We start from the raw sequence: 21964 nt of genomic DNA on the forward strand, positions 1-21964 counted from the left end.
GAAATTACACTTACTGATCTATAATTGCCAGGATCACCTCTGGTTTGGATCCTTTTTAGAAAATCAGCTTTACATTGTCTACCCTGAAGTAGTCTCATACAGAAGCTGATTTAAGTATTGTTACATCTAACGAGTTACTAGCCCTGCCATGTCATGGCAATTACAATCCACAGCACAGAACTGTGCCCTGCACCAACTCCAGGGCAGAGAATTCTGGCATCACTATGTACTGGGATCACAGTAGTGGTAATTCAAAACTTACAACATACTGCAGCTCTATTCAGAGTGGATAGAGATATCCCATTTGAGTGTAAAACAGCAGGGGCCTGGATGGGAGCCCACAGCAAGGTATGGCATGTGAATGTTAGACTTGAGCTGAGAATGCTAAAGCCACATTCCTGCCTCTGAAGTGCATGACCTACAATTCCTCTCCTGACTGTGCAAGGTGGTTTGGAGGAAGAGTTGAGTTGAGATACTTTTAATTGAACATTCTAGATTCTAACATTGAGATGGCAAAAGTGGAAATCACACTGCCGGCTAATAAGCTAAGAAATCATTGTACAGGTTGAACCTCTCTAGTACAGCACCCTTGGGACCTGTCCAGTTCCAAATCAGAAAATTTTCCAGATCACAGGACATCAATGTTATCTAGCAGCATTACCAACACTTACACTAGGCTATTACAGGATATTTAGGGGTAAATTAAGAGCTGAACAGCACAAGAGAGCCAGGACTGGGGATTAAACTGACCATGGGAAACATGGCCACACGATTGAAATGCAGACATCCAGCTAACTAAAATTATTCCAGACAATGGCTGTTTCCAGAGCAGCCTGTTCTGAACTTGAGAGGTTCAACCTGTAGTAGCGTATGTCTGCAGGAGATAGGAAGAGGAAAACCACAATCGTGTATTTGCCCACAGTAAGGCCTATTCTCCCCCTACCACATCTAATTCCTAAATTAATCAGGCACAGTAAAGAGCTCACAAGTACTTATGTTATACCAAACATAGGCAGCAGAGGACTCACCTGCTTTCCAAGTGCAATTTCCAACTGCCCTGCTGCTGCTGAAGGCAAGAACATCTGTTAGGCAGCTGGGGCAATAAATCCATATACTTTGCATCAGAAAGAGCAGGATTCAAGGGGGAAGAGAGAGTCTGGTGAGGAGGGGGCCCTCTCCTTGCTTGCAAGTCCAGACCAAGTGGGCTGCTCAGCCCCAATGATATTTTTGGCACTGCTAAGTGCAACATGCGTTTGTGTTCATTCATTTCAGTAACTTCCAGGACTAGCTCTTGCCCCTGCCTATTGGGGATAGTTCTAAGCCTCTTTCTCGGAGCATCTGCCCCCTTCCACTTTAGTCTAGTGACATAAATAATTCAGTTGTTGAACTGTATGCAATATTCATGAGTGATGAGTAAAATGGGACCTAATTACCACCCAAACCTAAAAGGACATCGGCGTGTGTATGTAATTTGAGAACTCGCCTGCAATCTTGCCAGAAAATGGCTGTTTTACTCACACACTGCAACATTAGACATCCCTCTGCATTTGAAAGCCTCATTTTGTTCCATTTCTCAAACTACAAGGTCTTCTGAGATGTCAGGTAACTGAAATTCCCCTTTTCCTTAGGTGACTTTAGGGATTGGCACAATGAGCTTATTGAAAGGCAGAACAAAAGCCACTCAGCATTGCTATTGTGGGCCTGGGCTCCCCGTGTTTCTATGCCACTATACCTCACCATTGGCCTGCAGCTTTGAGTGACTTGAACTAAACTAGGGTTGTTAAGGATGACTGAGGCCCACAAAGGCCATGGAAACTCAAGGCCAGTTATGCCCCATACAGTTCCACTTGCTATAGCAGCACTATGAGAGGAAGGGTTGAAAACCAAAAGCTAAATCAGAAATTGCCATGATACTTCAAGCCCTCTTAACATACACATGGTGGATTATTCCTTGGTTTCAGAGGTTGCCAAGCAACTGGGCCAGATATGCCAAGACCTTAAGCTTTGCCAAGTTTGAGGCAACATAGCATTACCCCAAAAATGAAATGTAATTTTGTTGGTATTTAGAGGCCCCAAGATGTAGTTTACTGACTCATGTATAAATCCAGCACTGCCTAGAAGGGCCAGTATTAAGACTTGCTGGGACTGATCAGAATCTAACTAAAGTCTTGCTGTGTGGGGCTGAACCCTGGGGCTCCCAGCCCTGACACATGGACCTAAAGAAAAGCCTGAGCCAACTTATCTTTGTAGGAATCCATGGGGCCCTAGGCTTGCCTCCCCATCAACACCATCCCTAGCTTTGTATGCAGAAAAGCAAGATTGAAGGGCTAAGAGGCCCTCAAACAAGAGACTCATTTGTCTGCTTACAAGGGATTTCTCAATAACTTCAATTATTTTTGCAGTATGCAAGACCTACTCAAACATTTGCATTAGGACCGGAGATCATAAAAAACTGAATTCATATAATTTGATCAGCACTGGTTTGGTTGTGGCAGCTTTATTGGTATGGATGTATTAGAATGAAAGACCAACCAATTCGAAAACATGATGAAGGGCTGCTACTAGGGTATCTGCAATCAGGAACACCAAGTTAGGATGGCACAAAATTACCAGAGACAGACCATCTGGTTTGGTTGGATATTCACTTTAAGGACCTTGACAGGTCACTCCACATGAAGATTCATCTGCAAGGTGACCTCCCCTTCCCTTTGTAATTTACTATCTCTACTTTTCTCTTAAAGCAGGGGTGGAGAACCTATGGCCCTGATTTCTGTGGGTCAGTCCCCGCCCCCCCCCCCAACTCAAAAAAGAATCCCCACTCCTGAAGCAAAGAGTCAATAGCCTTTGGTGCCAGCCCTAAATCCTTATCCATATGCTGAAGCACTAAAGCATTACAACAGAATTGGAGAGCTGCAGGATTCATTGCTTGCTACACAACCAACTGTTTTACAGGAGGAGGCTGGCTCAGCCATGAGTAAATGCAGCTTTAACATCACTGAACACTAAAGCAGTTGGACTGATTAAGAACTTGATCTCTGTTAAGGGAGTGTGTGGGAGAAAGATGCACTGTTTAGAACTTTGACTCAGGCTTCTAGTTTTGTAAGCACAAAAGGCAAGCTCCCATCCCCAAGGCATGCCTTTGCCTATTGCTTTCCGTGCTTCATCAAGGTCTCAGTACTGGAAATGCTTACTCAAGAGTCTTCTGTACTTAGTCAAGTGTCTAATGCATAGGGAAGGTTCACAGGTTCTCTCATGCTACACCTCATATTAGCAGAGATAGCTAAACAAAAATGTTCAACTATATTAACTTCTGGAGTAACAAGCTTATGAAAACAAATGTCATTTGTACAACTGAGTATTTTATTGAAAAAGAAAAAAATTGCAGCTTAGTCCCTGGCTTCTGGACTTCAAACACTGCTTCCTCCTGTGAATGCAAAACACGAAGTTAGCCCCAAAAATCTGAGATGTGAGCAACTTCATGCATAGATCACTTGAAAACATACTGAATGAACACAAAACAATCATGCACCTGGCCACCAAACATGTTCCCAACGAAGTAAATAAGTGTTCAGAATACACCTAGAATCAAGTGAACAGTATAGAAACAGGGACAGAAGCGGTTCTGAACTGAATTAGCTATCTTTAGGCACCAACTCATAAGGACCTTCACAGCAATAACTTCAAATTTTAAGTGCTCATTTCTTCTGAAGTCAAGATGCATACAATCAACAGTACAAAAGTTAAGAAAATACTTAGCAAGTATCCCTTATGGCTGTGGTTTTAAAACACGATCTTAATGTTTTTAAATGTTTCAGAGTGAAGAGTGGTCTGGTGGGAGAAAGTTTTAGTTTAATTGCAGCTCTGCAAATTCCAATTTATGGCCCCCGCTTGCTACCCGCATATAAAACCGGTATATTTATTCACTTACCTTGCTGGGTGCTGTGAAGTTCAATTGTTTGTAAAAGGATTTGAAGATTAAAAGCAGAATCAATATATTTGTATCAAGTTTATTTTAGTTAGCTGTTTTATTCAAATGTTATGCCATCTGCCCAAAACCTTTCCGCCTAATGCACCATGAATCTCTTACGGTGCTTGAAATTAACCCCAGTTCCTTGTTTGTGTTTGAGCATCTGTATGCAGTGTTCATTGGGCAAGGTTTATTGATGCTGAAGAGCTGGAAAGCCTCAAATGGCTTATCTTTGTTCTAAAAAAGAAAAATTAAAAAGTTTTATCAACTCCATTCAAGAGACTTCTGATCTTAAGAATCTATATTAAAATCAGGTCACATTTTACACAGAAATGGATAAGTAGTTAGGGTCACTTCTTACAAATTCAGTATTTTAAGGTTATCTACTACTCACCCATTCACTTTGCAGCAGGCTTCTCCATATCACCTGACATCACATTCTGGATTGTGCTCAGGCTCTACTGCTATGAGAAAATAGGTAAGTTAAGGTCTCCATGAAATGATTTTATACCTGCTCAATATAAATCAGTTATTTGGTGATTCTCAGTTTGGCCATTCCCTTTATGAGGTGTATTATCTAGGCAGAGGAGGAAGTTGGGAGTTTAAAAGCAGAACATGATCAAGCAAGAGTGACAGCTTGCACAACAATAACTAATTTGGAAGTGTAAAGAGCATGTTACTGTACAGCAGGGGTTCCCCAAAAGCTTATTCAGAGGGTGAACCGCATCAACAAGACTTGTTTGAGAATTACCCACTCCCCTATTCACTATCACAATTGGCTACCAAAGAAAACTATAGTAATTGCTTACATGAAAATGTAAGTTTAGCTTTAATGCTATTTAGCTACTGAAAAAACCACTAGTACTGTATTAATAGTTAAAGTGATTAATAGTTTAAGTTATTAGCCAGTGCTGCACACTACTGTACATAGTATCCTCTGCTTTCTGGATTCAAAAGCTTTGCAACAGTAATGGTGAGTACTGTACTGTATATTTATTCTTTCATTCTATGACTAAATTTATGTATTACAGTATGTACAATAGAAAGGGTTAAAAACACTACAGTATATACTGTGTGAGTGTGAGTGTAAATAAAATAAATAAATAACCAGCTTATAGTACCTGATAGTCCAGCACCACCTAGGTCCCAAAGATTCTGGATTATCGGAAGTCTACTGTAGTACTATTCCAGTCCTTCAGACAAGTTTCAACTTTTAAAGTGAAAGATTGAGTTATACTCACTTCACATGGATGAGCACACTGGTTTCACGCTGCTTGCATCATCTTCACCTAAAGGGTAACAACTGAAGTTATTATAAGAAAAGTACATGAACGAAAGTTTCTGAAAACAAAAGTTCTAACCAATTACAAACTTCTAATGTTTAAAAGTAAAGGTTTAATTGATACATGGACTGATTAGTGAGGGAATTTACGAATTATTCCAAAATGCTAAGTGGAAATAGTATAAGGGGCAAAAGTAGGCTGGTCTACACACCTTTAAGAAAGTAAAGAATATGCAGGTGGTTGCGTGAAGTACTGCACCTAATCTAACCACCAAGCCATAACAGCTAGCTTCACCAGTCTGAGTACAATGAAGTTTGATTGCAGTCAGAGGTATACTATCCCTTATGTGAAGGTATATAAAACTGTCAAACTACACTAGTTTATTTTAACCATAGTTTGGCTTATCTGTAGTAATCCACATTCCATATGGATGAAGCAAAGTGTCCCTGAACACTAGCTGTGCCCAGCCCAAGAATCCTCCCAGTGCACTGCACATCAAAGGACGACACTAGAGTTTGTCATGTGCTTTTTATTACCTTTGTTCTATGTCGGATTCCACCCCCCTGCATATTAAGCCTTTCACTACAGCTATATTGAGGGAATGCTGCAAGGGGCTGAAGGTCATCTACTCATCAGCAGCTAGGGACAAGTCTATACAAAGCTCTGTGCACACTTAGTTGGAGGCAAAGCACACTGCCTTCACAATGCTACTTAGCCAGCCAAATGGATGAGAAATCCAAATTTAAGCTCAGCCCCACCTCTTATAATTCAGTGTCAACACCGTACTAAGCTGACAATAGAAAAATGTAGTATGCACATTATTTTCTATGCTGCAGCACCAAACACCATGCATAAGGGATACTATATCTTTGTGCATCTTTTCAGCATTCCAGATTATGCACTCATAGCCACCCTCTTTCCCCAGTTAGCTCTTCAGTACTGGTGTTCAAAAACATTTATAGATGGGGTAATTCACAGCCCACTGTGGGACTGCACAGTCAAATCCTAACTTGTCAATCATTATCTAGCAGCAATGACAGATGTGGGAGAAGGCCAATCCTCCCCTTTTTTCTTGTCCAGCAGGCTGCCATTTAAAACCCCACTAGCTGGTATGGAGAGAAATCAGAAACTGGTTGATTCCAGCATTGCTAGTAGTGGAAGCCAAGTAACAGTCCAAAACAGCACACTATTTATGCAATTTCTTCAACATGCTTAGCCTCAACATGTTACAAAAGCACAGGCCTTCCTGATCCTGTCACTGCAGCTGGCAATGATTAACAGACATGCAACCCCAATGCCACTGAAGTCCTAAGACTACTCACAGGCCTAAATATTTAGCTGTTCAGTCTTTTGCTATTGGGGAAACTGCAAGCAAGAGACACTTGGTATGCTTAATGTTACAGTAAAAGCCCCCATATGCTACACTGTGCTGTGCTCTCCGCTGACAGCACCGGCATCTGATCTAACAGGTACGCATATGTATTCTGGCACCACACTTCTGAGCTTCAGATAAACTTTTGGGAAAAGTATAATTCATAGTGAAAAAGAAAACCAAGATGAAACACAATGCAAGCACTTCAGTGTACTGTTATTTCTCACACCCACTTATTACAAGTTGTTTGCTTAAAATAGATAAGACTACATTTTTAAGAGACCTCCTGCACTAAACTGTTACTGCAGACAAATCACAGCTAGTATGAACCCCATTGTTTAGTCACAAATAGCTTGCTCCAATTGTCAAAACCCTTTTAACGTTTCAAGTATGCAGAAGGCAGATGTGTCCATATAACCCCTCCATGATATTCTTGAAGACGACACGTCATGTGTGTCTAGTGAATACTCACACAGGCAAAACTGAACAGACCTGACTGTTGGTTTAGAGACACCTAATAATCTAATTCTTGCCGTTTCACAGAAATATGCTGCCAATTTCACTGCTGAATTTTATTCACAGAAAACTTTAAAAGTCACTGGCAATAACTAAAAGAATGGTTACTGTCTGAGAGTTACGAAGTGCAGAAATTACTTTGGTTTTTCAAAAGAACATGAATACAAACAGCAGAGGCAAGCAAGCCTCTTACCTATTTTTTGTTAACTGCGTACCAATGAGTAAGATTCTCTTTGAAGATACAATACAAAAGTACAGTGTCCAAATTTGACAAAAATGTACACCAGAAACAAGAATGCAAAGTAAAACTTTGCATCTCAAGTAGAAAAAACCCTTGCAATACCTCTGTGAAAGATTTGATGCTTTACCAAGAACTAGATCGGGGATGAAATACGGAAACATGATGTCCAGACTCTGAAGTTACAGCTAACTAGCACAACAAAGCAGATAGGAGCAGAAGGTCACCACATTTATAAGTATGGAAACATTTAGGTATATAATCTTTTGAAACACCATAGCTGGTATTTCTAGCAGTGAGGAATTTAGAATAAGCACACACTCAAAGATCGATGAAAAATTATGCTACTTTGATCAGTATGTTCACTAAGATGAATATTTAAAGACAGGAATCCAGAGATTCCCAACAGTCAGCTGCCTTTAACTGAACATGTGTCATGATCACATGTAAAACAAATGTATCTGAAGTTGATAAACCCTGAAAACTAATAATGGAGATAGCTGAAGGCAATTTATGACCTGAGAAGTACTTACACACCCAGCTTTACAGTCTTAAAGCTCACTACAGTGAGCTTTACATTTTTATCACCTAGTTCGCTGAAGGCTAGAGCCATGATTACCATTTTCTAAATAGCCAAGACTCTACAAAGGGATGTACTGCAGATGGGTTATTGTGTCACTACAGAAAGTTAATACAAACCAGTTTTTCTAGGTGCAAATAGCACCTAGCTGACCAGTTAAATTCTAAAAATCACATTCCCTCGTCCCCACAGAGCTCACCTACGAATAGCTTCATTACAATGTACTTAAGAAAATCCACATAAGACAAGTCATATATGTACATAGGAATCGGGTCTGAGATATTTATCTAAGAATTGCAATAAGTTGCTTATTGCTGCTGAGAGATATAGCTTAAAACCGAAAGACACGCAACTTTGATGCAAGCCAAACATTATACAAGTATGGAGAGTGCTGCACTGTAATTTCATAGTCGGAAGTGTGATGTCAGAATACCCACAGAATAAGGTTACACAGAAAGTCACCAAGTGATATTATATTGCTTGTTACCTACCTGTATGCAGTCGGCAATGAGAATCTCGGAGCAAGCAGGAATACTACATCCGGGTCCTAATGTCCATTGCCATTTGTGGTACTACGTTCCTCACAGTTATGCACTGCAGAAATGCTGGCTAAGTGCAGTTATGTAGCAGGCCACTACTTTTAAGAGTGTAAAATTGCAGTCTCAAAAACTCCAGCAAAAACTTGCTGCCACAGTAAGTGGTTGCCGCCAAGAAGAAGCCAAGAATTTTTCTACCATAAAAATACCACAAAATCTCACAAAAGCAGTTTCAATTTTTCATAAGCTGTGTTTCTATTAGGTGATATGATGTATCTACATAGTATTGTAGATATGCTCTGTATTCATTTTTAAGGAAGGGTGAAAACATGCAAAAGGATACCCATTTCTATAGGCTGTGTAACTCAAACTGAAGTTTAAATGGGCTCAATTTAATTAAAGCAGACTGAATTGCAAAAGCCAGTATTTTCTCCAAGTCCAATAGAAAAAAGATGTTCGACATGGTCTAGACCATCTGGAAATGGGTCTTGCCACACCAAGGGCTTAATGATTTGAAAACCCTTTACTTCAGTTATCTAAGTCACCTGACTTGAAGACTCCAGAGCCACAGAACCATAGGGAAAGACCGAAGGAACATGACAACTCCTTAAAACCACCTCCCCCACCAACTTAACTGGGTATCAATTTTTAAAAATTCTTACATTTGTCAGCTCAAGATTGTGACTTTAAAAAGGTTTTGAAATAAAATTTGTTAGAAGCTACTTTATGCCTGTTTAACACATGCAACTCAAAGCAGGACTTGATTTTGTTTTTAAAAGTCTGCTTATGTAGCTACAACACTGGTTACACTGTTTAACAAAACTATTTCCATGTTGTAGAAGCCACTGAATCTTTCAGTATATGCATGCTAAACATAGTTTAGCAAGCGGTCTATTTAAGACCTAGCAACAGCTTACATACAAACAGGGGTACCAAAAAGAAAACCTCTGGAAGGTAATGACATCAGATTCCTTCACTCTTCAAAGTTACAGTACTACAAAGGAAAGTATTTTAGGATATGTGCCAGCATCTCTTTAATAATGACATGTAATCTGAAAAATAAACTGAAAAAATTAATTTAATGTTTACGTTCAGAGTTCCCCACCTCAGACTTTCACCCACTGTGGGTGTTCAAAAGCACCCTTTTGAAAATATTTGAGTCCTTACTAAAAAAATTCATACAAAATTGAACTGCTGATTTCAAACTAAGAATCCTATACGGAATACCTCCAGACACATGCTCTCCAGTTTAAGAACTGTTGACCCAAGATTTCCTACATTTCAATTCATAGCAGTATAGTGTCAACCATCTTTAAAAGTTCTGGGAAAATGTGAACAGATTTGCCAAACCGGCTGAGTCTATTGCAACACTTAATATTTAGTCACACACCTGGTACCACCATTTCACAGCTTGCCAGTATTTTACATTTGAAGTTTGTCAGCATTTAAACAAGTGCTCACTTCTGAAGAGGGACTGTTTGTATTTCAAGATAATGAAGCCTAGATACTGAAGTTTTATCCATACAGACACAGAATTTAGGATTAGCCAATGCTTAGCACAAATAGTGGGAAGACCTTCAACAATTAAAGCTATTCACAGAATGCTCAACATTTTGGGAGCCAGGTAAAAATACAGTCATACCAAGTAAGTCTACCAACTTTGCACAAGCAGGCTGATTATCCTGCCTTAACACCAAGGCATTTTGCACTGGGAAGCCATGCTCCCAGCTTGTCAGGTATAACCACGGTAATAGAGTAACTACATTAATATGAGAGTCCAGAATACCTTGAATTCTTATGGGGGGGTTTAATGAATTGGACAGCAACCTAAATTCATCAAATCTCCTGTCAATCTTAGAGGGGTTTATTCCTAATATATAGGATTAGCTACTGAACTCCTACTCTTGCCTTCCAACTGTATCAAAATATGACTATCAGAATTGGGGTTCTGATACCAGGAGAACCCCTCAGTGAGTTGAGCCAACTTGAATACGTGGCACGTGACCTGGCACATTGTCAGCAGAGGCTCCAAATGAAAAGGAATGCTAAGATAGGGCATGACTCAAAAAAGAAGCTGAGAATCCCCTGCTACAGTATAAGAAGTTATTTATTTATCTGAATTTAATATGCTGTATTTTAGGATTTACATATACCACAAGATCTAAGATGACTTGAGTTTTTACAGACCCCTGACATTTATCCTGGTTGATTCCTGAACTCTAGAATTAGTCCTCTCAAATTAGCATTCGGACTAAAGTCAGAGTGTAAATTTAAAAAATTCTCCGTTTCACTGAAATACTACTTCCTGGTCTTCTTGCCAAGCAATTTCAGTTACGTATTAAATATTGAACCAGCAAATCCTGCATCTCAGACAACTTACATATAAAAACATTGTCACGGTAACAGTCCTTTAATTGGGAAGTCTGTCAATCCAAGCCATTCTGTGGATTTTAAAAAGTGACCTTTTCAACTTCTGCTTCAAGTCTTTAGAAGATTTCAAGCAGTGGCTGCCAAAGAGATCTCTGCCACCATCCCACCCCCTCAATTGTTAAAATCCAAAGCTCATTACATGACTGCAGCATCATTTGCAGTTTTGCTCCCATTACTTCATCTTACAATGCTTGCAAAAATTGCCATTTATTTCCTTACTGCAGTATAATGAACCCTCTGAAAAATCAGTATCCATTTGAAGATCAATTATGAGACTAATTCTTTGACTCAAACTTAAAGCTTGAGCCATAATGGGAGGCCTCCCCCTTAACTACTTTTCCACATCCTGGTCTAAATCAGACCTCTACTCCAAGTCTCATTTGTTTTATGTTGAACGCTATGGCATTTAGCCTCATTTAAAACCATGAATGGCAAGTTTAAGATCAGAATAGTAACTACATTTAGTATTCTATTTATTTGAAGCACAGTAAAAAAAAGTTGGTACACTGCCATCAAGTTAGGGATGTTATACATCAAAAAAACAGCTAATTTTTTTGAAACACTGCATTACATAATTAAATTTTACTCATCCAAACAGACCACTTACAAATTTTAGGTCAATAGTTTCTAACATCCATAAAAATGTAGCTTTCTTACTAAAATGCAAGAATTAAAAAGTTGGTGTCTAAACAAGGCAGACAAAAACAAACTGGAATGAAACTCTACTGGTCACATCTAAAATCGGGGCTTTTTGTTTGGGCCTTCATATTCTTCTCTCCCTCTACCATATCCTGCTGGTGTTCCAGGCCCCATTCCTCTAGGACCCTGAGCACCCACGGGTCCCGCACCTCCCTGCCCAAAGCGTTCAGCACGCTATTGGAACAATATTAACAGTTCATTATATGTAGTTGATGTCCATGTGTGTTAAGAATATATTTTTAGAAGGTTCCGTAGTCAAGGTTCGTCGATACAATCACCATTGAGCCGATCCACAGGTACCGGGAACATAGAAAGGAAAAAAGGGTAATTTAAAAATTAGTTTCTTGTAATACATGCCTTGAGGTATGTTCCCAACTTGATGCATTCTCATACATCTGTTACAAAGAACAGATACTCCCTGCAGTGCTAGAAATGTAAGCATTAGTGCAGATGTGAATTAACACCCTTTCTAAAATAAGCTGTAGCAGTTCTCAACCAAGTTTACACAAATAGCTTGTAAACTCTCACCTTTATTTCAGTACAAGTTGTTTACATCAAGTTTTCCAAATAAGCCTAACCAGAAAATGCAGATTTAGTTCACTGAAGTATGAGCTGACATTAATAAAATGTCATTATAAAGCGGATGCCTACTCACCAGTTAATGGCATGTGCTGCATTAGAGACCATGTGCTTTTCAAGATGGGTTTAAGACTACATCTGCTGACTAAACTGCAGAAGCCTTTAGTAAAACAAACAACTGTAATACAGTGCTACTGAATTACAAGAATGAAAAATATGAAAAGCTAATAAAGCAGTGATTTACCTAACCAACACAATTGCTTGATTAAAAGACCTTTATATAACCTCATTTTAGGTCTACTGCTACATAACCAAATTTAAAATGGGTTCACAGAACTATATTTTAACCAGTGTTTCAAGTTTACTCTTTGTGTATTTCACAGGTGCACCCATTAAAGCCGCCTCCCCCCCCCCCCCCCATCACAAGCTCTTGGAAAGTCCACTAAGACTTTACAATTATTGAAAGGCTTCATGGACTGTCTCCCATTGAGTTGTAAACACTGAATTAGACTGCAATAAAGCAGAAACTTCACATCTAGTACATCTAGCTGCACATATTTCTACCAAGCTTCGAGATAAATAAGTAGGTATGGCTGGCAGCAGATCTCTGAAAGTTACATAAGTACTGTGAAGTCAAAGATAGCTCCCAACTTCCATTTCAAAGGAGTTTCACTACTCCCTAACAGCTATAATTTCAGTCTACTAAACTAAGTTTGTAAATACAGTTCATGGATTCAGACGTTTCTCCGGTTATGGTATAGAATTGTTTGAAAGTTACTTCAACCTTTCTGCAGAAGGAATTTTCAGAAAATAAGGAGTTTCTAGCGTCTTCGTAACTTGTCTTCTTTACAGAGTTTGACACCAGCTAAAATCTAATTGCAACTCTTAATTGGGATGGCTCTGTGCCACACAGTGCAATGTCCTAGGGAACTTTAGGCACTTAATCTAAACAGAAAATAGGTCTGGATGGTATCAAGTTGTTTTAAAATATTACGCAAGTTCAACATGCACCTGTACCCAAGATATTTTAGAGTAAGGAAGGAAAAAAGGTACACAGCATTCACCACGGACTACCTAACTAGACACTTATGAGTTGCTTAAAAATGTTGAAAGTAGATAGATGCATTAAGGTCATCAGCATCATCTACTGAATCAATGCTTTGCAAAGTTAGCTACCCGAAGTATCGTTTCCATAAAAGCAGAAGATACCTGGCAAGCTACTATGGTAGCACACCATATTAAGTCAGAGACCTGAGTACAGTCTAACCTTAAACCCACCCAGAAAATTTTCTTCTGCATTTTGTGCCACAGAGGGTATGCACCCTCGACAGAGGGTGGAAGCATACTATATCAACCACTTGACCCAGAATAGACTTCCATCCTATTAAAGCATTTCTGTCGGCACTGCTCCAGTGGGATAGCACCAAGCAGACTCCAACCCCATGCACACATTTAGTGTGCCAAAAATAGTTGAAACATACCTCTAAATGTGAGGTATGCAATAGTTTAAGAACCTGCATCTACTACAATCATGCCCAGTAAGTGGGAACCAACAAGTTATCATTCCTTTGTCAGATAGTCACAAAATGACTACAGTCAGGGAGTGCAGGGAATATTTAAACATGCCTACAACAACTGCATTTCTGCTCTTCTGATGTTATGGCAAATATTAGCGCACAGAATATGGCATACCATGTGCCATTTGATTACTCAAGTTGACAGTGATGAGTAATCTGTTGCATAAACATACGTGAGTACAGATTTGCATTTTGCAATGTATCAGTGCAAGGGTGCACTGATTTTGTAACTAGACTTGGAAGGACCAGATTTTAATTGATGTCAGTAAGAATAAAACCATGTAGCACCTGTGGATATTTGATGAAATTATGAAGTAGTTTAAGACAAAACTAATAACCAAGCTATGTGGTTTGTCCTATCAGTTTGTTGCAAATTTCTACAGTAATTATATCTTGATAAATAATCCTTACATTTGTTACAGCAAAAATTCAAACTCTTGGAAATAAATCCAGTATTTTAAATAAAAAATCATGATAAAAATCCTTCCAAGTCTAAATATAATGCAGGTACTCAAAACCCAACCAGTAACAGGGTTAATAACAAATATGCTTAATAGCACATTTGAATTTGCTTACAGACACAACTTCTATTTAAAGGACCATACTTGTAAGAACTAAGTTATTACTGTACATACTGCCAGACTAGTCTTCAATATTGCTACTGCATACACTGACCAAAAAAGCAGACAGTACTTAATGAGATTTAAACCATCTACCACTTAAACTGGTAGAGTTAAGAATTTCCCACCTTAATTTCCCCTGTACTAAAAGAAAGCCACCACAGGATACATTACCATGTCACTTCCCATCATAGAACCACTCATGGCTGGCTGGCCAACACCAGGACTGGCTTCGTAACCTATGCCGGCACCACCACCCATAGGTGGGAATTTCTGAGCTGCTGCACCATATGGATCTGAGAAAGAAAAATACATAATCATATTCTGACAAGTTATATGTTAACTATCTAAAGGATTGTTAAATATCTTTACCTCCCATGTTCATTGTGCTGGCACCACCCATTCTCATGTCTCTCTCTCTCTGCAAAGGGAAAAACAGAACATCGAGTCAGTGATGTTCCCCTTTAATACTGGGCCATTTAACAGTATCTGGTCACCTATTGAAACTTTAGCATTAGTTACTTTAAACTATTATTTGAAACGGAAATCTAAGAAAATCCCAGTAGCTTGTCAAATTAATTTAATTTTCCATAACCCACAAGTTGTTTGAAATACTTACTGGATCCATGTAACCCATTCTACTGTAGTTCTCTTCCCTCTGTCTTCTCATCTGTTCTTCCATCTCACGCTGGCGAATCATCATTTCCTCTTCCCGTCTACGACGTTCTTCCTCCTGCCTGATAAATTAGGTGTTATTATCCCTCAAAAGCACAATATTGACATCCTTAACAATTACATAACCAACATGAGAGCAGTTAGCATCTTAAAATGTGCATTTGTTTAGTGAACAAAAAGTTTAAGTTATTCAACTTCAGTGAGAGTTGAAAAAAATTAACCATGTAATACTAACAGGAGCTGAAGATAGAGATGTATAATCCCATTTAAAAAAGTTCACTGATAAAATGGCATTACATTTAAACCAGAATCCCACAGGTGGCTTCCCGGACTGCTCAGATCAAGCCTGCTGCTCTGAACACTGGGGCTGCTCCAGCACAACAGGCCACTAGAACCTGGTTAACCCTTTATGCCCCTAGTTGCCGGACATCACTAAGAATAGCTACAAAACTCAAATTTCTCAAGATGTCTTAAGTAAAAAAAGTATTTTACCAAGATAAATTAGTTTTAACAAACCTCAACTTGAGAATTGTATTAGCACATGCATAAGCTGCCAATCTGCACAAAGAATATTGTTTTACAGTAGTTAAATTTAGTTAGCATCAAGCTCTTGTTTATTAACCCCAGAACTACCTCAGCTGAATTTCCTTGCGTTTCTGCATTTCCTGATTATGAAGTTCCTCCATACGCCTCAATTCTTCCTGACGCCTCATAAGATCTGAAAAAATAAGTTTGTCAATTCCCCTTTTCTTCCCACCCTTTTCTTTTACAAGTTTTTTTTTCCCTCGCAAAACATTCTCACTTCAACCACTGCCATTTAAGTTCTACACAGCACAAAACTTACGCAGACAGCACTGTTTTTTTTACAACAATTATAAGGCTTGTCTCTACTACACAGTGGATCAAGGATGCAGCCATCAATCCACTAGTAGTTGAAGCAGACATGAACAGCAAGCACTCTCTTATGCCACTAAGTGGAGTCAACAGGAGAACATCAGCAGATCTTTACTGCATGGAAGGCCCTATGGTAAGTAGTCTTATCTTAGTGAAACAAAGAAGCACTTTTAAAGACTAACAAGTTTAGTAGGTCATGAGCTTTCATAGGGCAGACCCACTTCACTTTCAGAGTATGATCTGAATAGGCATGACCATTTTATAACAGGGAAAGGTAAAAAAATTACAAACTGACAATTCAGCTACATAGAACAAAAGGTGGGGGGGTAAGGGGGGGAACTACAAGGAAGGAGAAAATTGCTTATTGTAAGAGTCAATTAAGTGGCTAATCTGGGGTCACTATGAATATCAAAAGGTGGGGGGAAGCTGTCTGTCATGTGTAAGGTAATTATCTCAATTAAGGCCTGTTCACAACATGTTGAGCATAAATAAAAGTTCTGAGGTCTCCCTCTAATCTGGTATTAAGTCTCTTTGTTGTAAGATGTGTATTGTCAGGTCTTTAAGAGAATGACCAATTTGATTGAACGGATTGCTTGATTTACAGGAGTATGAGCCCTTGATCAACATGAAGGCCCATATTCCTGTACATCCAGCAATGTGATATATGCCATTATGTGCCAACAATGCCCCTCTGCAATGTATATTGGACAAACTGGTCAGTCACTTTTCCAAAGAATTAATGCTTGCAGATCAGACATCAGAAATTGCCACATGCACGTGTCAGCCAGCATTTCAATCAAATTGGTCATTCTCTTAAAGACCTGATAGCACAGGTCTTACAACAAAGACTTCAACATCAGATTACAGAGGGAGACTGTAGAATTTATTTATGCTACAATTCAACATGTTGCAAAGAGGACTTAATCAAGATAATCCACTTAATTGACTTAAAATAAGCAATTTCCTCCTTCCTTGTAGTTCCCCTCCTCATCCCCCACCTTTTGTTCTATGTAGCTGAATTGTCAGTTTGTAGACCAGGCTTTAGTCACTCCCTTTTAAATAACAGCTGGCCAAACAGAACCAAAATACAAAGCCAGTCAATTTTGTAGGAAACTCTTCACAGCATCCAGAAATCAGTTTAATAGAGCTACAATATAACTATGTAAATCCAACGAAAAGTCCTGTGGCACCTTATAGACTAACATTTATTGGCACATAAGCTTTCATGGGTAAAGACCCACTTCATCAGATGCATGTAATGTAAATTCCCATGTCTACCTCTCTTGATATGTAAATCCAGACTTCACAAAGCCAGTTTGTACTCCGCTACTATGCCAAAAAAGTTTACAGGGAGCACAAAACAAAATAATGAAAATGTAAACATCCGCACGACTGATAGCATGCACAAAACCAGAAAAACTGCAATAGAAGAATTAGTGCGCCAGTTACCTTGACGCAAGAGATTTGCCTGATGTTCATGATAGGCATCTTCCATTTCACTTTCAAGCTTGTCCTTAGCATCTTTCATATTTTTCTCCACCTGATCTCTCTGCTGTTTTTCCATTTCATCTAAAGATTTCCACCTCTGAGAATATTCAAATTCAAAACTGCCATGCTGAGCAAAGCGGGGAGGAGTTTCTCTCTCCCTACAAATGGAATAGAAAATATTCACTAATTCTGAATTTAGAAGACAGACTAGACAAACAGGTTCACTAATGCTTAATTCAAAATTAGCCAGTTTCTTCCTAAATCACAGCATCTTCAAATAAATTCAAATTATGATGAACAATGTTTTAAAGACTTAGAAAACTATTGCTGCTCACATTACTGTCTTCTAATCTCTAGAAAATCCCAGTAACAGGCATAGTAATTTCTTTACAGAAAAAATTTAAAAAGCATATTAGAAAAAAAACCCTCGTGATCGTTTAAACCAAGGATTCTGCCCATGAAAAAAAGGGATGAGTTGGACTGAGAAAAAGTCCCCTTGAAAAGTCAAATGATAACCACACCTTCAACACTGCAATTCTCTGAAGATCGTTGTTAAGCTTCACTGAAGTGCTTCAGACCATTAATATTAAAACATTTAATTAAAATACCCTAATTTTGAAATCTGTATGTGAAAAGGGCAAGTAATGTTTCTATATTAAACAGTAAGCCGTTTTCATAGTGATTTTTAAGGTAACGTTCTTTTAGTGAATAAATAATCTGCAAGACATGATCAAATTCAATGTTGGTTTAGCATTTGCTCTGCAACCATCATGTATTATAAAGAGCATGTACTGTAAGATATCTGAGATTAATACATCTTATTTTATGCATCGAAGACAAAGTATGCTCCTACTTTTGATACATTGGATTCTTCTGAGCAAGCTTTTCTGGAAGACCATCTTCATCATCCAGTTGTTCAAGCGGTTCCACAATAACTGGCCTAGGAGTACTAAAACAAAACAAAATCACATTTTCCCTAGTATTAATACTTTAGTTTTTAGAGAAAACATTTATAACCATAACTACTTAATCTAACTTGTGAGAACATTAAGAAACTAAATGTTTACCTGTACATACATTTACATAAGAATTTTTATATAGTCAAACAGCTTACGTGGTCAACAAGAATACACCTTCGCTGCACCGTTCAAATGCTTTTCTTGCAGCTGGCTTAGATGCAAATTCAACAATGCCTTTTCCTGTTGATCTGCCACGATCATCTACAATCACAACAGCTCTTTCAATTGGACCGAACTGTGAAAAAGCTTCCTCCAGTAACTCATTGGACACATAGGGCGAAAGATTACGCACAGAAAGAGCAGCAGCATGTGTGGCAAAACGAACACGAAGCTGTCGGCCTCTCATAGGAATATCATCAAGTTCTGCCTTTGCAATTTCAGCCAGTGCTCTGGATTCCTGAAAAAGTTTCAGAGCCAGTTTCAATAATTGCATTTCTATATCTTAGCTAAACAACAAATTAAAATGGCTAGTGTAGGAGAACCCACCAATTTAATGAATCCAAATCCTTTCCCCTTGTTGATAAAAACCTCTCCAGGCTCCCCATATTTAGCAAATAATCTTTTGAATTCTTCGTCTGTAATATCAGCAGGCAAGTTGCCCACAAAGAGACGGCAACGTTGGGTATAAGTCTTCTCTCCAGGTCGCCTCAGAAGAGACAGATTTGCTTTAAAGCCCTAGAAAAAAAAACATTCAAAGACATTAGTTTTTATACCACCCTGTTCATGACTTGCCAGATCCCACGTTGGCATTAGCCCCCTTGAACAGATTAAGTTACCAATGGGGCCATACAGCCTGGGCAGCCCCCAGCCCACAACAGTAATTCCCTGTATCCTGGCGCTTGTGCGGCTGCTCAGGGGAAGTCAAACGCCATAGCTAGGTTTGGGCTTGTATTAGTGGTGCACATTCACACATGATGGGGCACAAAATTTATTCCACACACCCGTAGGCCTAGAAAAAAACCCCGCCCAATTGGGACCACGCCACCCTGCCTACTGGCAGCAACAGCTCCTCCAGACCCATGGCCTTTCCCCTAACGCCGCAGCGTGCAGAACACCCCCCCCCCCCCCGCTTCCACGCCCCATCCTTCTCCCGGAGCTGCCTCCAAGATGGCGCCCGAGCGCGCGCGGGGAGTCCAAGCGCAGCCGCCGCCATCTTGTCGCTGTGGGGGAGGGGCGGGCCTGGCTCACCTCGTCCGCGCTCTTCTCGCCGCTGCCTCCGGCCTGGCCCTGCTGCGAAGCGAGGCCCTGAGCTTGGTGCTGCTGGGCCTGGCCACGCCCGCGCAGCTCGCCACCCGGGCCGCCGCGGTGCCCCGGCCCCCCCTTTTGGTGCGGACCGCCCAGGCCCTGCTGGGGGCCTCCGGGGCCCTTGGGCCCGCCGCCCGGAGACTGGCCCTGTCCTTTCTTCGGGCCGCCGACCGGGGTGGGGCTCGGCTTCGGCGGCGGCTGCTGCGGCCCCTGCCCCCCGGGGCCGGACGGAGTGGAAGGCGGGGCGGCGGCCTGGGCCTGCGGCTGTTGCTGTCCGGCGGCCTGCGGCTGTTGCTGTCCCGCCGGGGCCGCGGAGCCGGCCTGGCTGCCGGAGGGGCCCGAGGTAGTAGCGGTGGCGGGAGAGGAGACGGGCGGAGTGGCAGTCGAGACGGGCGTCTTCGGAGGTTCGGGCTTCGATCCCGCGCTGGGAGGGCCGCCCACCCCCGGAGGGCCGCCCCCCAAGGGGCCGCGGGCCTGGCCCAGACCCATGCCGGGCGGCGGAGACCGGAAATCATGGTTGGGGCCTCCCCGGCCGCCGCCGCCCCCTCCGCGCCGGTGGAAGCCACCGCCGCCGCCCCCGCCGCCTCGGCTACGGAACCGATCCCGAGACATGGTGGCGCCGCCGCCGCTCTTTCCTCCTCGGCTCACAGCCCTGCGCACAAAATGGCGGCTACGCCAAACGGCCTCGCCGGCGCCTTTGTCCACCCCTTATATACCTTCCCCGCCCCCGGAAACTGCTCGGCTACCTCGGGTAACCAATAGGGAGCCGAGTTTACCAAGAGCGACGGCTTTAATAGCCTATAGTTCCGGACCGCCTACGCCACGTCTTTTCTCCCGTTGGTAGGAGTTCTGCTCACTGATGATTGGTCCGTTTGACCTCAGCGTACCTGACGGTATGAACCGTCATGCGTCTTTGCGCGGATTGGCCAATATGACGGCAGGCGGGTCGGTCAGGACGCAATATGGGTAATGATTGGATGGCAGCCGAGTCACTCATGCTACTAAGCTACCCACTCTGTAAGGGAGGGAGACTAAAGGGCCTGTCAACTGCTACAGTGTAACCAATGGCTCCGCTGTCCGCCATGCAGCCTCAGCCACGTGGTGCGCATGACCCTGAGCTGCCAGGCTCGCCTAGCGTGGGGGGGAGAGCTGGTTTCAGTGGCAAGCTAGCCCCCCCCCTTTCCCCAACAGAAGGGAGGCCACTGATTGCCCGTCAGCAAAGCCCGCCCTTGTGGCTGGCCTGGGACTCAGAATAATGGGATTCTCTTTGTTCAGTGGCAGACTCACTGCTACTGTCAAAAGCCACTTTACCCCCAATTTAGGGTGATTTTCAGAGGGGCTGAATATCCCCAGCTCCGCCTGAAGTTAGTGATTTCCAGGCACCCCAAAATCACTGTTGAATAGGTTAAACCAGATCACAGGATGGTCTGTAAACTATTTCAGTGGGGGATGCATATCTCAGAAAGTACAATTAAATGGGCCACAGGACAGGTTATAAATAAAACTGTGATAACTGTAGGCACAATATTAAAAAGCATCAGAATGTAATCACATTTTACTTGTACACACGTTACATAAGATTTCAGTGCTTTTGAAATTGGCTGGTTTGGAAATCCTTTGTTTAGATTTCAGTTGGTTGGGGGAAATGTAAGGAATTGCAGTCATTAACATTTTTATTGAATTTAGCCTGGTCTACAGCTCAAGGAGGCATCACAGATAAAGCTGGAGAGATAACAGATTATTGTCTCAGCAATTTGATATAGGCCAGTCATTTCAAATTGGAACATTTCTAGCAAATCAAAACGTTTAAAAAAACAGGTCAAAGGAAACATTTCCTTGTGCCGATTTTTAAACATTTTTTAAAATATTTTATATAAAATAAGAGGAAATGTTGTCTGGTCATCCAAATTAGACCTCACTTTTGAACATATCAAGCAACATCTTACTATACCAGAATAGTCCTTCTGTACCATACTTCAATATCTCCATAGAGGAAATTGAAATGTTTCCTTTCACAATGCCAAACACCCCATTTTGATATTTTCGAGGAGATTTGAGGTTTTTTTCCTAAATGAACTATTTGACAAAATCAACACAAATTCACAAAACATTTTGGTATTACCAAATCTGTATTTCTCATTCCAAAAAAATAAGCTTAGCATAAGAAATTTCATGCAGTTTAATCACAAGTGAAAATTTTCCAGTTAGAAAAATAATGTAATTTAATGAGCCTCCATTATTATAAA

The 21964-nt window shown here is 40.8% G+C and overlaps 1 protein-coding gene across 9 annotated transcripts; it reads right to left on the reverse strand.

The window, feature by feature from the left end:
• Positions 1 to 4361: 4361 nt before the first annotated feature.
• Positions 4362 to 20406, reverse strand: SFPQ (splicing factor proline and glutamine rich). 9 transcript variants are annotated; one of them, XR_012897601.2, is made up of 12 exons: positions 19662 to 20406; positions 18960 to 19148; positions 18569 to 18870; positions 18308 to 18403; positions 17416 to 17612; positions 15706 to 15790; positions 15017 to 15134; positions 14770 to 14818; positions 14572 to 14693; positions 8448 to 11795; positions 5209 to 5256; positions 4362 to 4428 (listed from the first exon to the last, which is right to left on the reverse strand). XR_012897601.2 is itself a non-coding variant. In XM_075908797.2 (11 exons), exons 1-10 carry the CDS (start codon positions 20328 to 20330, stop codon positions 5233 to 5235), a joined length of 1851 nt encoding a protein of 616 aa, XP_075764912.2. In that variant the 5' UTR covers positions 20331 to 20406; the 3' UTR covers positions 4362 to 4428; positions 5209 to 5232. The 9 variants fall into 9 exon arrangements, 4 of the variants coding, with proteins under 4 accessions (XP_075764912.2, XP_075764910.2, XP_075764911.2 ...); XR_012897600.2 differs by having other exon boundaries at positions 4362 to 4431; XR_012897599.2 differs by having other exon boundaries at positions 4362 to 5256.
• Between the last annotated feature and the right edge of the window lie 1558 nt (positions 20407 to 21964).

The sequence above is a fragment of the Pelodiscus sinensis genome, chromosome 26 (genome assembly GCF_052426305.1).
Source record: "Pelodiscus sinensis isolate ZL-2025 chromosome 26, ASM5242630v1, whole genome shotgun sequence".
NCBI lineage: Eukaryota > Metazoa > Chordata > Testudines > Trionychidae > Pelodiscus > Pelodiscus sinensis.